Source organism: Anomaloglossus baeobatrachus, chromosome 11 (genome assembly GCF_048569485.1).
Source record: "Anomaloglossus baeobatrachus isolate aAnoBae1 chromosome 11, aAnoBae1.hap1, whole genome shotgun sequence".
Classification (NCBI taxonomy): domain Eukaryota; kingdom Metazoa; phylum Chordata; class Amphibia; order Anura; family Aromobatidae; genus Anomaloglossus; species Anomaloglossus baeobatrachus.
The window spans coordinates 181,069,457-181,083,968 of NC_134363.1; the positions used below are offsets into that span (position 1 = coordinate 181,069,457).

A 14,512-nucleotide genomic window follows, 5' to 3' on the forward strand; every position below is an offset into this window, starting at 1 on the left:
ACCAGTTGGACTGTCGCTAGCCGGAAGGTAGAGCTACGAACAGAGGGTGTTCGTCTCCTATAACGAAGCGTAGAAACGCTAGTGCTCTGGATCAATCGGCACGTGTGGATAAGCATCCTTGATGCCTAATGATGCTAGGAAATATCCTTGGGACCTTGAGGCGATGACATGGCGGAGGGATTCCATCCGGAACCGCCTGGTGTCCACGAGCTTGCTGAGCATTTTTAGATCCAGAACGGGACGGAACGGCCCGTTGTTATAGGTACCGCAAAGAATTTGGGGTAAAAACCGTGACCTTGTTCCTGAAGAGGAACGGGGGTCATCACTCTTTCTGCCTATAGAGTGCACCCTGTTTGCAGAAGAGCAGCGGCCCGGCCGGGAGGTGGAGAAATTCTGAAGAATCGAGTTGGAGGACGAGAAGTGAGCTCTATCCTGTACCCGTGAGACAGAATGTCTCACACTCAATGGTCATTGACCTATGGCAGCTAAATATCGCCAAGGCGGGAGAGCCTGCTACCGACCGAGGCCGCAAGTCATGAGGAAGCCGCCTTGGAAGCGGGTTTTCCGACTGTCGCTTTTTTTGGGCGAGACTGAGCCCGCTAAGAATCTTAGCTCCTCTGATCCTTTTGAGTCCACCTTGGACGAGGAAAAATGGGACCTGCCCGAGCCTCGAAAAGGCCGAAAACCCCGACTGCCTCTTGCTCTGTTGGGGTTTGTTGTGTCCGGGCTGAGGAAAGGATGAATCCTTACCCCTGGACTGTTTGATGGTTACATCCAACGCTCACCAAACAGTCGGTCAGCAGAAAAAGGCAACTGGTTAGGCAACCTTTTTTGGAAGCAGAATCTGCCTTCCATTCACTTAACGAGCAGACCAGGCTCTGCTTAAAAACACGGAGTAGCGGAGGCTACCGCCGCACGGTTCGCAGAGTCCAGGACAACCTGAATCGCGTAAGAAACAAATGCAGACATTTGAGAGGTTAAGGATGCCACCTGCGGCACAGATGTACGTGTAACCGTGTCAATCTGTGTAAGACAAGCTGAAATAGCTTGGAGTGCCCCAAGGGAGAGAATGCCGGAGCCAACGGTGCGCCGACAGCCTCATAGATGGCTTTCGACCAGAGATCCATCTGTCCGTCAGTGGCATCTTTGAGTTTGCAGTTCCATCTCCCACTGCAACTATGGATCTAGCTACAAGCCTGGAGATTGGAGGATGCCGCTCGGGACATTGGGTCCAGTCCTTGACCAAGTCAGGGGACAGGGATAGCGTGTATCCTAAGCCGTTTGGAGAAGCGCATATCTGGATAAGCGTGGTGTTCCTGGACTGCCTCTCTGAAGGCAGAGTGGTCCAGAAAAATACGTGAAGCTGACTCCTCCACTGGAGGAGTTGTGAGAAATAACCCACATTCTATAGATGGACGCTATAAGATTATTTACTATGGCGTCACAATCAGGTGTATCCAGATTGAGAGCGGTCTCAGGATCAGAATCCTGAGCCGCTACTTCCGCCTCATTACACAGCGAGTCCTTCTGTTAGGACCCTGATGAAACCGAGGCCGCTCATAGCGAGCCCACTTAGGCTGTCTGGGACTGACGTCCGTGCAGAGCCGTGACTCTGGGATGCGTGTGACATTCCCGGAGCTGTTAGTTATTCACACTGAGGGGGGCCATGGATCAATGATTCAACAGTGCCCATATTGTGAGAGACATGTCCGGACTGCTAGGCTTCTAGTATCATAGCCATAGTCTCAGAAAAACTGTCAGTAAATACTGCAGACACCGTCCTCATCCCCTGGCCATTAGTGCATACAATGGGAGTCTATGTACCTGCCGGCCGTATAGCCGTACATGCTGTACCAGCTGTATAGAAAAACATGTGGTTCTGCACCTTTGTTTTACACAGAGAATATGCTGATAACTCCTCCGCATAATCCAGGAGGGTATATACAACGTGCGACCAAACAGTGCAATGTATATAGTACAAGCATATCTATAAGTGCACTTCTGCACTAGTGGGGTTAGCACCACAGGTGCTGCTTAACGCCTGTTACAGCGATTGTGTGACTATCAGAAACTGACACTAATGGCTGCCGGCGTCCTTGTAGAGAAGGAAGCCGTGGGCGTGCCTGAGAAAGTGCGGGAATCCGGATTCACAGTGCACACAGTGAGAGGGGTGGAGTATGCAAAACATACTCCAGCTCTCAGCTCTGCTCTATGCAGCGTCACGCCCCTACCCTGACTGTCAGGGCTGTGGGCGGTAACGAAGGGAGACTAGGCCCAGAAGCCGGGGACTCGAGTTAACAGCGCGGCCGCCGTAAAAGCGCGGGCCGCGCTGAAGTCCCCGGCGCACCACAAGTGCCAGCCGCGCCGCAGTCCCAGCGGCCGGCGCGACCGCCCTAGAAGTGGCCAGCGTCCCGCCCCTCTCCTGACTGGCAGGTCTGGGGGCGGGAACGAACTAAAGCAGGCCGCAAAAGCCGGGGACTCGAGTTATCAGCGCGGCCGCCGTAAAAGCGCGGGCCGCGCTGAAGTCCCCGGCGCACTACAAGTGCCAGCCGCGCCGCTGTTCCAGCGGCCGGCGCGCCCGAGTCCTAGACGTGGGCAGCGTCCCGCCCCTCTCCTGACTGGCAGGTCTGGGGGCGGGAACGAACGGAAGCAGGCCGCAAAAGCCGGGGACTGTAGTTATCAGCGCGGCCGCCGTAAAAGCGCAGGCCGCGCTGAAGTCCCCGGCGCACTACAAGTGCCAGCCGTGCCGCAGTCCCAGCGGCCGGCGCGGCCGAGTCCCATAAGTGTGCCTGCTTCAGCTAAGCTGAATGAGGCTATGGCACAGGCGCCGCAGCGCTGATGTCCCCCGGCGCACTACAACACCCAGCATGCTGCGGTGTGAGCGCCAAATGCACGGGGACACAGAGTACCTTGAGGAAGCAGGGCCATGTCCCTGATGTACTCCGCTCCATCCAGCATCTTCTCCAGGGGCTGTAGATGGAGCACGGTCTCAGTGCCTGGAGACCGGTAAATCCCACTTCACCCAGAGCCCTGTAAAAAGGGATGGGGAAGGAATCAGCATGTGGGCTCCTGCCGCCGTACCCGCAATGGGTACCTCAACCTTACAAACACCTCCGACATACAGTGGGGTGAGAAGGGAGCATGCTGGGGACACTATATGTGTCCTCTTTTCTTCCATCCGACATAGTCAGCAGCTGCTGCTGACTAAAAAGTGGAGCTATGCGTGGATGTGTTGCCTCCTTCGCACAAAGCACAAAACTGGTGAGCCAGTGATCCCACTGGGGGTGTATAGCCAGAAGGGGAGGGGCCTTACACTTTTAAGTGTAATACTTTGTGTGGCCTCCAGAGGCAATAGCTATACACCCAATTGTCTGGGTCTCCCAATGGAGCGACAAAGAAATGTACTTGTCCGGCAGCCGGATGAAACGTTGAAGTAAACGTTTTTGTGTCCGGCAAAAAAAACGGATCGCGCCGTACGGAGTGTTTTATAAAATGGAAGCCTATGGACGCCGGATGTGGTGTAATGCGGCAAAAAACGGATCCGGCCGCCGGATCCGTTTTTTTTAACTGAGCATGCTCAGAATCACACCGGATCTGTCAAAAAACTGATGCAACTGATACGTTTTTTTGCCAGATCCGTCGCATCAGTTTTTTCGCCGGATCGTGCCTGATGCCAAAAAACTGATGTGTGAAAGCCGCCTTACAAGCACTTCTTTTGCCCGTGTCAGATTTGCAGACATAGAGGGGGGTCTCCACTAACGTCCCCCATTACCTCTCCATCAATGCTGCTGATTCTCACTAACTCATTAATAATCAAGAGGGCCCCATGGAGCCGGTCGTCGCGGTTCATTCCTTTCTCCTTGGATAACATCTCATCGAATCCTTTCTCGGCCTCCTCGTACGTTTGCTGTAGAAGAGACAAAAAATAAAAAAAGTTAAAAAACACAATACGTGGAGAGTAACCCCCTCGGCTGAGTTGCTTTGTGTTTTTGGCTATTACATGGGGTCCTGAATGGTAAAGATGAATAATAAGTTAACCCGAGAGCTTGGTATACCCCAATGAGATGTCCAATATGAAGAGGAGAGAGCCGTACCCTGTACCACTGTGGTTTCTGCAACTCCTTGGGCTCCCGCTGTGTGGTCAGGATAAGACAGGCGCGCAGCGCGGCCACGGCTCCCTCTCTGATCGTCGGCTTTGGGTCCCACACGCCGTTGAAGATGTTGTCAAAGAAAGGTTGGACCTGCTGAAAGAAGAAGGTGGGAGCGCTGACGGCGAGCTCCCGCAGCACCAGCACCTGCGGAGGAGACAAGAGGTCAGAACGGGAGGACGACATCATGGAAAGGGTCTATATACAGTGTGTCCCCCCATATCCTGTATACACCGCACCTATATACAGTGTGTCCACCCATATCCTGTATACACCGCACCTATATACAGTGTGTCCACCCATATCCTGTATACTCCGCACCTATATACAGTGTGTCCACCCATATCCTGTATACACCGCACCTATATACAGTGTGTCCACCCATATCCTGTATACACCGCACCTATATACAGTGTGTCCACCCATATCCTGTATACACCGCACCTATATACAGTGTGTCCACCCATATCCTGTATACACCGCACCTATATACAGTGTGTGTGTCCCCATATCCTGTATACACCGCACCTCTATACAGTGTGTCCACCCATATCCTGTATACACCGCACCTCTATACAGTGTGTCCACCCATATCCTGTATACACCGCACCTCTATACAGCGTGTCCACCCATATCCTGTATACACCGCACCTATATACAGTGTGTCCACCCATATCCTGTATACGCCGCACCTATATACAGTGTGTCTACCCATATCCTGTATACACCGCACCTATATACAGTGTGTCCACCCATATCCTGTATACACCGCACCTATATACAGTGTGTCCACCCATATCCTGTATACACAGCACCTATATACAGTGTGTCCACCCATATCCTGTATACACCGCACCTATATACAGTGTGTCCACCCATATCCTGTATACCCTGCACCTATATACAGTGTGTCCACCCATATCCTGTATACACCGCACCTATATACAGTGTGTCCACCCATATCCTGTATACACCGCACCTATATACAGCGTGTCCACCCATATCCTGTATACGCCGCACCTATATACGGTGTGTCCACCCATATCCTGTATACGCCGCACCTATATACAGTGTGTCTACCCATATCCTGTATACACCGCACCTATATACAGTGTGTCCACCCATATCCTGTATACACAGCACCTATATACAGTGTGTCCACCCATATCCTGTATACACCGCACCTATATACAGTGTGTCCACCCATATCCTGTATACACCGCACCTATATACAGTGTGTCCACCCATATCCTGTATACACCGCACCTATATACAGCGTGTCCACCCATATCCTGTATACGCCGCACCTATATACTGTGTGTCCACCCATATCCTGTATACGCCGCACCTATATACAGTGTGTCTACCCATATCCTGTATACACCGCACCTATATACAGTGTGTCCACCCATATCCTGTATACACAGCACCTATATACAGTGTGTCCACCCATATCCTGTATACCCTGCACCTATATACAGTGTCCACCCATATCCTGTATACACCACACCTATATACAGCGTGTCCACCCATATCCTGTATACACCGCACCTCTATACAGCGTGTCCCCCCATATCCTGTATACACCGCACCTCTATACAGCGTGTCCACCCATATCCTGTATACACCGCACCTCTATACAGTGTGTCCACACATATCCTGTATACACTGCACCTATATACAGTGTGTCCACCCATATCCTGTATACGCCGCACCTATATACAGTGTGTCTACCCATATCCTGTATACACCGCACCTATATACAGTGTGTCCACCCATATCCTGTATACACAGCACCTATATACAGTGTGTCCACCCATATCCTGTATACCCTGCACCTATATACAGCGTGTCCACCCATATCCTGTATACACCACACCTATATACAGCGTGTCCACCCATATCCTGTATACACCGCACCTCTATACAGCGTGTCCCCCCATATCCTGTATACACCGCACCTCTATACAGCGTGTCCACCCATATCCTGTATACACCGCACCTCTATACAGTGTGTCCACACATATCCTGTATACACTGCACCTATATACAGTGTGTCCACCCATATCCTGTATACACTGCACCTATATACAGCGTGTCCACCCATATCCTGTATACGCCGCACCTATATACAGTGTGTCCACCCATATCCTGTATAAACCGCACCTATATACTGCGTGTCCACCCATATCCTGTATACATCGCACCTATATACAGTGTGTCCACCCATATCCTGTATACACCGCACCTATATACAGTGTGTCCACCCATATCCTTTATACACCGCACCTATATACAGCGTGTCCCCCCATATCCTGTATACGCCGCACCTATATACAGTGTGTCCACCCATATCCTTTATACACCGCACCTATATACAGCGTGTCCCCCCATATCCTGTATACGCCGCACCTATATACAGTGTGTCCACCCATATCCTGTATACACCGCACCTATATACAGTGTGTCCACCCATATTCTGTATACGCCGCACCTATATACAGCGTGTCCACCCATATCCTTTATACACCGCACCTATATACAGCGTGTCCCCCCATATCCTGTATACGCCGCACCTATATACAGTGTGTCCACCCATATCCTGTATACACCGCACCTATATACAGTGTGTCCACCCATATCCTGTATACACCGCACCTATATACAGTGTCCACCCATATGCTGTATACACCGCACCTATATACAGCGTGTCCACCCATATCCTGTATACGCCGCACCTATATACTGTGTGTCCACCCATATCCTGTATACGCCGCACCTATATACAGTGTGTCCACCCATATCCTGTATACGCCGCACCTATATACAGTGTGTCCACCCATATCCTGTATACACCGCACCTATATACAGTGTGTCCACCCATATCCTGTATACACCGCCCCTATATACAGTGTGTCCACCCATGTCCTGTATACACCGCACCTATATACAGTGTGTCCACCCGTATCCTGTATACACCGCACCTATATACAGCGTGTCCACCCATATCCTTTATACACCGCACCTATATACAGTGTGTCCACCCATATCCTGTATACACCACACCTATATACAGCGTGTCCACCCATATCCTGTATACACCACACCTATATACAGTGTGTCCACCCATATTCTGTATACACCGCACCTATATACAGCGTGTCCACCCATATCCTTTATACACCGCACCTATATACAGCGTGTCCCCCCCATATCCTGTATACGCCGCACCTATATACAGTGTGTCCACCCATATCCTGTATACACCGCACCTATATACAGTGTGTCCACCCATATCCTGTATACACCGCACCTATATACAGTGTCCACCCATATCCTGTATACACCGCACCTATATACAGCGTGTCCACCCATATCCTGTATACGCCGCACCTATATACAGTGTGTCCACCCATATCCTGTATACACCGCACCTATATACAGTGTGTCCCCCCATATCCTGTATACACCGCACCTATATACAGTGTGTCCACCCATATCCTGTATACGCCGCACCTATATACAGTGTGTCCACCCATATCCTGTATACACCGCACCTATATACAGTGTGTCCACCCATATCCTGTATACGCCGCACCTATATACAGTGTGTCCACCCATATCCTGTATACACCGCCATTAACTTGAGAACGGTGGCAGTTATAGGAATAGAAGTGGTGTCTAGGTATAGTAAAGTAGCCATGCGCTACGCAATGAAACCACCTATAGCGCCACCTGGTAGAAAACAATGGAGTTAGCATTTTTATCTCAAACGAAACGAGGTAGAGAAAAAAAGTGAATTACAAAGTTGTAGGGCATCATCAATTCAATACGAATCCACACCTTGCATACAGAAATGCTATGATTAGAAGGTGTAAACCTCACAAGGCTGTGGACGTGAAGCGATACCTCATGGAGACCTTCCTACAAGTCATTGGGTATGGTGGCTGTGTGCAGTGGCCTCCGCTCACCTGACCCCATTGGACTTCTTTCTGTGAGGTCACATCAAACAGCAGGTGTATGCGACCCCTCCCCCAACATTGCAGGACCTACCACCACGTATCACAGATGCTTGTGCAAACGTGTCACCTACCATATTGCACAACGTGCAGCAAGATACAGTATGCTGTGCAGAGGCCAGATGTGCATTGCAGCAAGATACAGTATGCTGTGCAGAGGCCAGATGTGCATTGCAGCAAGATACAGTATGCTGTGCAGAGGCCAGATGTGCATTGCAGCCAGATACAGTATGCTGTGCAGAGGCCAGATGTGCATTGCAGCCAGATACAGTATGCTGTGCAGAGGCCAGATGTGCATTGCAGCCAGATACAGTATGCTGTGCAGAGGTTAGATGTGCATTGCAGCAAGATACAGTATGCTGTGCAGAGGCCAGATGTGCATTGCAGCAAGATACAGTATGCTGTGCAGAGGCCAGATGTGCATTGCAGCAAGATACAGTATGCTGTGCAGAGGTTAGATGTGCATTGCAGCAAGATACAGTATGCTGTGCAGAGGCCAGATGTGCATTGCAGCCAGATACAGTATGCTGTGCAGAGGTTAGATGTGCATTGCAGCAAGATACAGTATGCTGTGCAGAGCCCAGATGTGCATTGCAGCAAGATACAGTATGCTGTGCAGAGTCCAGATGTGCATTGCAGCAAGATACAGTATGCTGTGCAGAGGTTAGATGTGCATTGCAGCAAGATACAGTATGCTGTGCAGAGGCCAGATGTGCATTGCAGCAAGATACAGTATGCTGTGCAGAGGCCAGATGTGCATTGCAGCAAGATACAGTATGCTGTGCAGAGGTTAGATGTGCATTGCAGCAAGATACAGTATGCTGTGCAGAGTCCAGATGTGCATTGCAGCAAGATACAGTATGCTGTGCAGAGGCCAGATGTGCATTGCAGCCAGATACAGTATGCTGTGCAGAGTCCAGATGTGCATTGCAGTAAGATACAGTATGCTGTGCAGAGTCCAGATGTGCATTGCAGCAAGATACAGTATGCTGTGCAGAGGCCAGATGTGCATTGCAGCCAGATACAGTATGCTGTGCAGAGTCCAGATGTGCATTGCAGCCAGATACAGTATGCTGTGCAGAAGCCAGATGTGCATTGCAGCAAGATACAGTATGCTGTGCAGAGGCCAGATGTGCATTGCACCCAGATACAGTATGCTGTGCAGAGTCCAGATGTGCATTGCAGCAAGATACAGTATGCTGTGCAGAGGCCAGATGTGCATTGCAGCAAGATACAGTATGCTGTGCAGAGGCCAGATGTGCATTGCAGCAAGATACAGTATGCTGTGCAGAGTCCAGATGTGCATTGCACCAAGATACAGTATGCTGTGCAGAGTCCAGATGTGCATTGCAGCAAGATACAGTATGCTGTGCAGAGTCCAGATGTGCATTGCAGCAAGATACAGTATGCTGTGCAGAGTCCAGATGTACATTGCAGCAAGATACAGTATGCTGTGCAGAGGCCAGATGTGCATTGCACCAAGATACAGTATGCTGTGCAGAGTCCAGATGTGCATTGCAGCAAGATACAGTATGCTGTGCAGAGGCCAGATGTGCATTGCAGCTGACAGGGGCCACTAATGAGCGCCACATGCGTGACCAGCATTCAATGTTTTGGGGGGGTCATGGGTTTCATATCATAGCATTTCTGTATGCAAGGTGTCGATTCATATTGAATTTATGATTCCCTACAACTTTGTAATTCACTTTTTTGCTCTCTCTTGTTCCGTTTTCGAGATAAAAATGCTAACTCCGTTGTTGTCCACCAGGTGGCGCTATAGGTGGTTTCATTGCGTAGCGCATGGCTACTTTACTATACCTAGACACCACTTCTATGCCTATAGCTGCCGTCGTTCTCAAGTTAATGGCGGTGGACAGGATATGGGGGGGGACACACTGTAGACTGCTATAATGAATCGCGAGCTCACCCCGGCGTGTCTGCGGCCTTCGTTGCGTTCGGCGCCCATCCACTCCAAGGCACGCTTCACCTCAAACTCCACGTACTCCGCAGTGAAAGTGTCCCCCGCCATGGCAAGGCGTCCCATTGCTTTGGAAGCCATTTCCATGACGGCGGGGTCACTGGAAGGCAGCAGGTTACGCAGGTAGTTGGCAAATCTGCTGATTCGGGTGGCATTTCCGCCCTCCACTCCCATCAGGCTCACTGTAAAGGGCAGAAAGTAATACTGACTGATTACAACTAATAGGCCACATGGGTGCTAAAGAAATAAACAGCATCGAACGCAAGCAGGTACAAGGGACTGCTGATAAGTCTTTGGCTTTGATCTTTTTTTGTTTCTATGGTAACGAATGTTACATCACATGAAAGCCTTATGTGTCTGATATAGGATTTCAAAATGTTGTGTTTGTTGCTTATGGCAACAGTGTTCTACGCAGGCGGGAAAACAAAATATTGCGATATTCACAGCAACTGAGAGCAGAGGATGATATATTTCTTGTTTCTGCAAGGAAAGTCCGCGGAGGATATTCATGGTGATATGTCGCAGGCATTGGGGGATCAATGCCCTTCATATTCCACAGATAAGAACTGGGTTGCCAAATGTAAAGCGGGCCACGTCAGCCCCAATGATGAGGAACGTCCTGGACGCCCGAGAGTGTTTGTTGTTCCGGAGATCCTCGATGCTGCGCACAACCTCATACTGGAGAATCCACGAATTTCAGCTAAAGCAATAGCAGACATCATGGGCATTTCCCGTGAACGTGTTTACGTCATTATCCATGAACATTTGGACATGAGGAAGCTTCTGCAAAGTGGGTCCTCAAACGTGTGACAACAGGTCAGAGAAGCAGCGAGTGAAGACTTCCCGGTCCATTTGTCAGCGTTTCCGGACTGATAAGAACTTCCTGGAGCGACCGGTCACTATGGATGAGACCTGGATTTATTTATATGACCCTGAAAACAAGAAGCAGTCAAGAGTAGAGGCGCAGTGGTTCTACTCATCCAAACAAGTACAGAGTGCAAAAATCAGCCACTAAGGTGATGGCGTCTGTGTTCTGGGATAAGGAGGATGGTGGAACCCTTTTAAAGGTAGTCCACTAGCAGCACACTAGTGGACTACCTTTACAAGAGTTCCACTATCAATGCAAGGTATCACATTGAACTTTTGGACCAATTGAAGACCGCTCTGAAGGACACAAAGTGCGGCAAGCTGTCCAAAGGAATCTTGTTCCTGCAAGACAACGACTCCGCTCACACTGCCCAAGCGACCATGACAAAACTGGCAGAGCTGGCCTTCTAGCTGGTGACCACCCACCTTATTCACCAGATCTAGCTCCCTCCGACTATCATCTATTTCCAAACCTGAAGAAACATCTCAAGGGTACCAAATTTCACACCATTTCTGATGCCATGGCTGCTATGGACGCCTGGTTTGAGGCACAACCTTCTTTTTGCTAGGCTTACAGAACGTGGAATACCGATGTAAGAAGTGTGTTGTCATCAGTGGAGTAAATGTAAAGTTTCATCATCCTACCTCATTACTTTCTGGGTAAAGCCAAAGACTTATCAGCAGCCCCTCGTGCAATAGAAAAGCATCCTGGTAAACGGCGACTGAGGCAACTTGGATGAAGAAGAGGCGGTGAGGCGACAGACGCTGTCCGTACCTATAGCTAGAATCCCTCCTTTCCTCTCGTTCTGATCGGAGCTGGAAACAAACTCGAAGATGAAGTGGTTCAGCTCATCGTAGAACTGCGTGGCTTCCTCCGGGGTCACCTACAAAATGACAGAAGGGTTAATGGAAATAAATCCAGGTAAGAGCTAAAAGCAAACTACAACTCCCAGCATTCCTGAGGACCCTGCGGCTGCCAGGGAATGCTGGGAGTGGTAGTTCTGTAACAGCCAGAGAGGCAGCCATGGGAAGTTATAGCAAGTGGGCCGCATCACCCGACCGGCCCAGTCTGCCCTGATCTCTCACCGGTATTAGTGCCAAGCAAATAAGCAGACAAAAATGTGGGTTTAGGACCACAGGGCAGATCCGAAAACCATCATGGCCGCTGAGGACTCCACAGACGGGGTCCACGTGAGTGATGGGCTTTGTCTACGCTTGCTGGCCATCTAGCCCGACCCTTACGGTGCCATTACGCTAGTAAAAATGCCGCCTGCTCATGGCACTTTTGATTTTCAGACTCGTGACAGGTGGCAAATTAATTAAAAAGTGTGCGCCTGTAATAAACCTGCCCCAGATCAGGCTCCATTCCTCAGACTGGGGCGATATCCGCCAGTGTTAGGCTACTTTCACACTTGCGTTCAGCGGAGTCCGTCACTATGGAGAATAGCGCAGTCCGTTAATGCACTGCGCTATTCTCCATAGACTTGTATGGGCGACGCACTGTAATGCAAGTGTCAGCGTTGCATCCGCTGGATGACGCAGCGTCGTTATTTTGACGCTGCGTCGGGCGGAAGGAACGCAGCATGTAACGTTTTTTGAGCGGCGGAAACCTTTATTTTTCACTGCGCATGCTCTTTTTTTTATTTTTTTTTAAAATCACAGAAACTTTATTTTGTTTCTCGGTAGCCGAACGTTCAAGCTGAGCGCCCGACCGCCGGCATGTGAGAGCGATCAGCTGAGCGCCCGGCCGCCGGCATGTGAGAGCTCTCAGCTGAGCGCCCGGCCGCCGGCATGTGAGAGCTCTCAGCTGAGCGCCCGGCCGCCGGCATGTGAGAGCTCTCAGCTGAGCGCCCGGCCGCCGGCATGTGAGAGCTCTCAGCTGAGCGCCCGGCCGCCGGCATGTGAGAGCTCTCAGCTGAGCGCCCGGCCGCCGGCATGTGAGAGCGATCAGCTGAGCGCCCGGCCGCCGGGTGATCAGCTGATCGTTCACAATAGTCTGCTGCCGGTAAAACTGTAAAGAAGAAAAAAAAATAAATAAAAAACTTTCTGTTTTGTACGATCCGTTGCATCCGTTGTGCCATTATATGCAACGCATCCATTGCATCCGTCACACAACGCAATGCAACGGATGCTGTTCAACGCAAGTGTGAAACTAGCCTTAGTAAAAGCCAGACCCAGAATGACCGTTATAGGAGGATTCATTTGGAGTGAGTAATCTGGCCGAGCGTGCGGTCTTCACACCACACAGACGCGGAGGTTTGGAGACTGTTTTCCTCATTACTGCACTAGAGCCGTGTTATTTCCGGACGAGCCGCCGCGGGGCGTTACGCCCCCTTAATTCACTCACTTCTCGCAGCTCGGTGGTGACGTAGTGCTGCAGATCCTTGGCGGCCTTTGTGCGAGTCTCTTCATTTTTGCTTCTCAGGCCGGTGGCCAATTGCTGGAGCGTGGCCATAATGCCAGACATGTTGGCGGTGGCAGTCATGGTTTCTAAAAGGGACGGGCGGAACCTTTCTGTGGGGAAAAGCACAAACATATATGTCAGCACGTGGCACACGACAACGTATCAGAGACCACGTCACAGTCCGCGCTCCCCCAGATCTATATTCATCATGTGGGAAACAGTGCGACACCTACATTACTAAGAAACATATGGGGAGAGCGCCCGAGACGCAGACGGGGGAGAGCGCCCGAGACGCAGACGGGGGGAGAGCGCCCGAGACGCAGACGGGGGGAGAGCGCCCGAGACGCAGACGGGGGGAGAGCGCCCGAGACGCAGACGGGGGGAGAGCGCCCGAGACGCAGACGGGGGGAGAGCGCCCGAGACGCAGACGGGGGGAGAGCGCCCGAGACGCAGACGGGGGGAGAACGCCCGAGACGCAGACGGGGGGAGAACGCCCGAGACGCAGACGGGGGGAGAGCGCCCGAGACGCAGACGGGGGAGAGCGCACAAAATGCAGAGAGGGGAGAGCGCACAAAACGCAGAGAGGGGAGCGCACAAAACGCAGAGAGGGGAGAGCGCACAAAACGCAGAGAGGGGAGAGCGCACAAAACGCAGAGAGGGGAGAGCGCACAAAACGCAGAGAGGGGAGAGCGCACAAAACGCAGAGAGGGGAGAGCGCACAAAACGCAGAGAGGGGAGAGCGCACAAAACGCAGAGAGGGGAGCGCACAAAACGCAGAGAGGGGAGCGCACAAAACGCAGAGAGGGGAGCGCACAAAACGCAGACGGGGGAGAGCGCACAAAACGCAGAGAGGGGAGAGCGCACAAAACGCAGAGGGGAGAGCGCACAAAACGCAGAGAGGGGAGAGCGCACAAAACGCAGAGAGGGGAGAGCGCACAAAACGCAGAGAGGGGAGAGCGCACAAAACGCAGAGAGGGGAGAGCGCACAAAACGCAGAGAGGGGAGCGCACAAAAACACAGAGGGGAGCGCACAAAAACACAGAGGGGAGCGCACAAAAACACAGAGGGGAGCGCACAAAAACACAGAGGGGAGCGC

At 51.3% G+C, this 14,512-nt stretch overlaps 1 protein-coding gene across 1 annotated transcript in view; it reads right to left on the minus strand.

Moving 5' to 3' along the window:
- Positions 1-14,512, minus strand: part of MTOR (mechanistic target of rapamycin kinase) — a 262,102-nt gene that overhangs the window by 240,474 nt on the left and 7,116 nt on the right. Inside the window, exons 2-6 of the mRNA XM_075327360.1 lie at positions 13,360-13,526; positions 11,788-11,896; positions 10,095-10,327; positions 4,095-4,295; positions 3,773-3,907 (exon numbers count right to left, since the gene is read on the minus strand). Coding sequence (XP_075183475.1) covers positions 3,773-3,907; positions 4,095-4,295; positions 10,095-10,327; positions 11,788-11,896; positions 13,360-13,497 — 816 coding nt within the window. The 5' untranslated portion in view covers positions 13,498-13,526. The remainder of the gene's footprint in view (positions 1-3,772; positions 3,908-4,094; positions 4,296-10,094; positions 10,328-11,787; positions 11,897-13,359; positions 13,527-14,512) is intronic.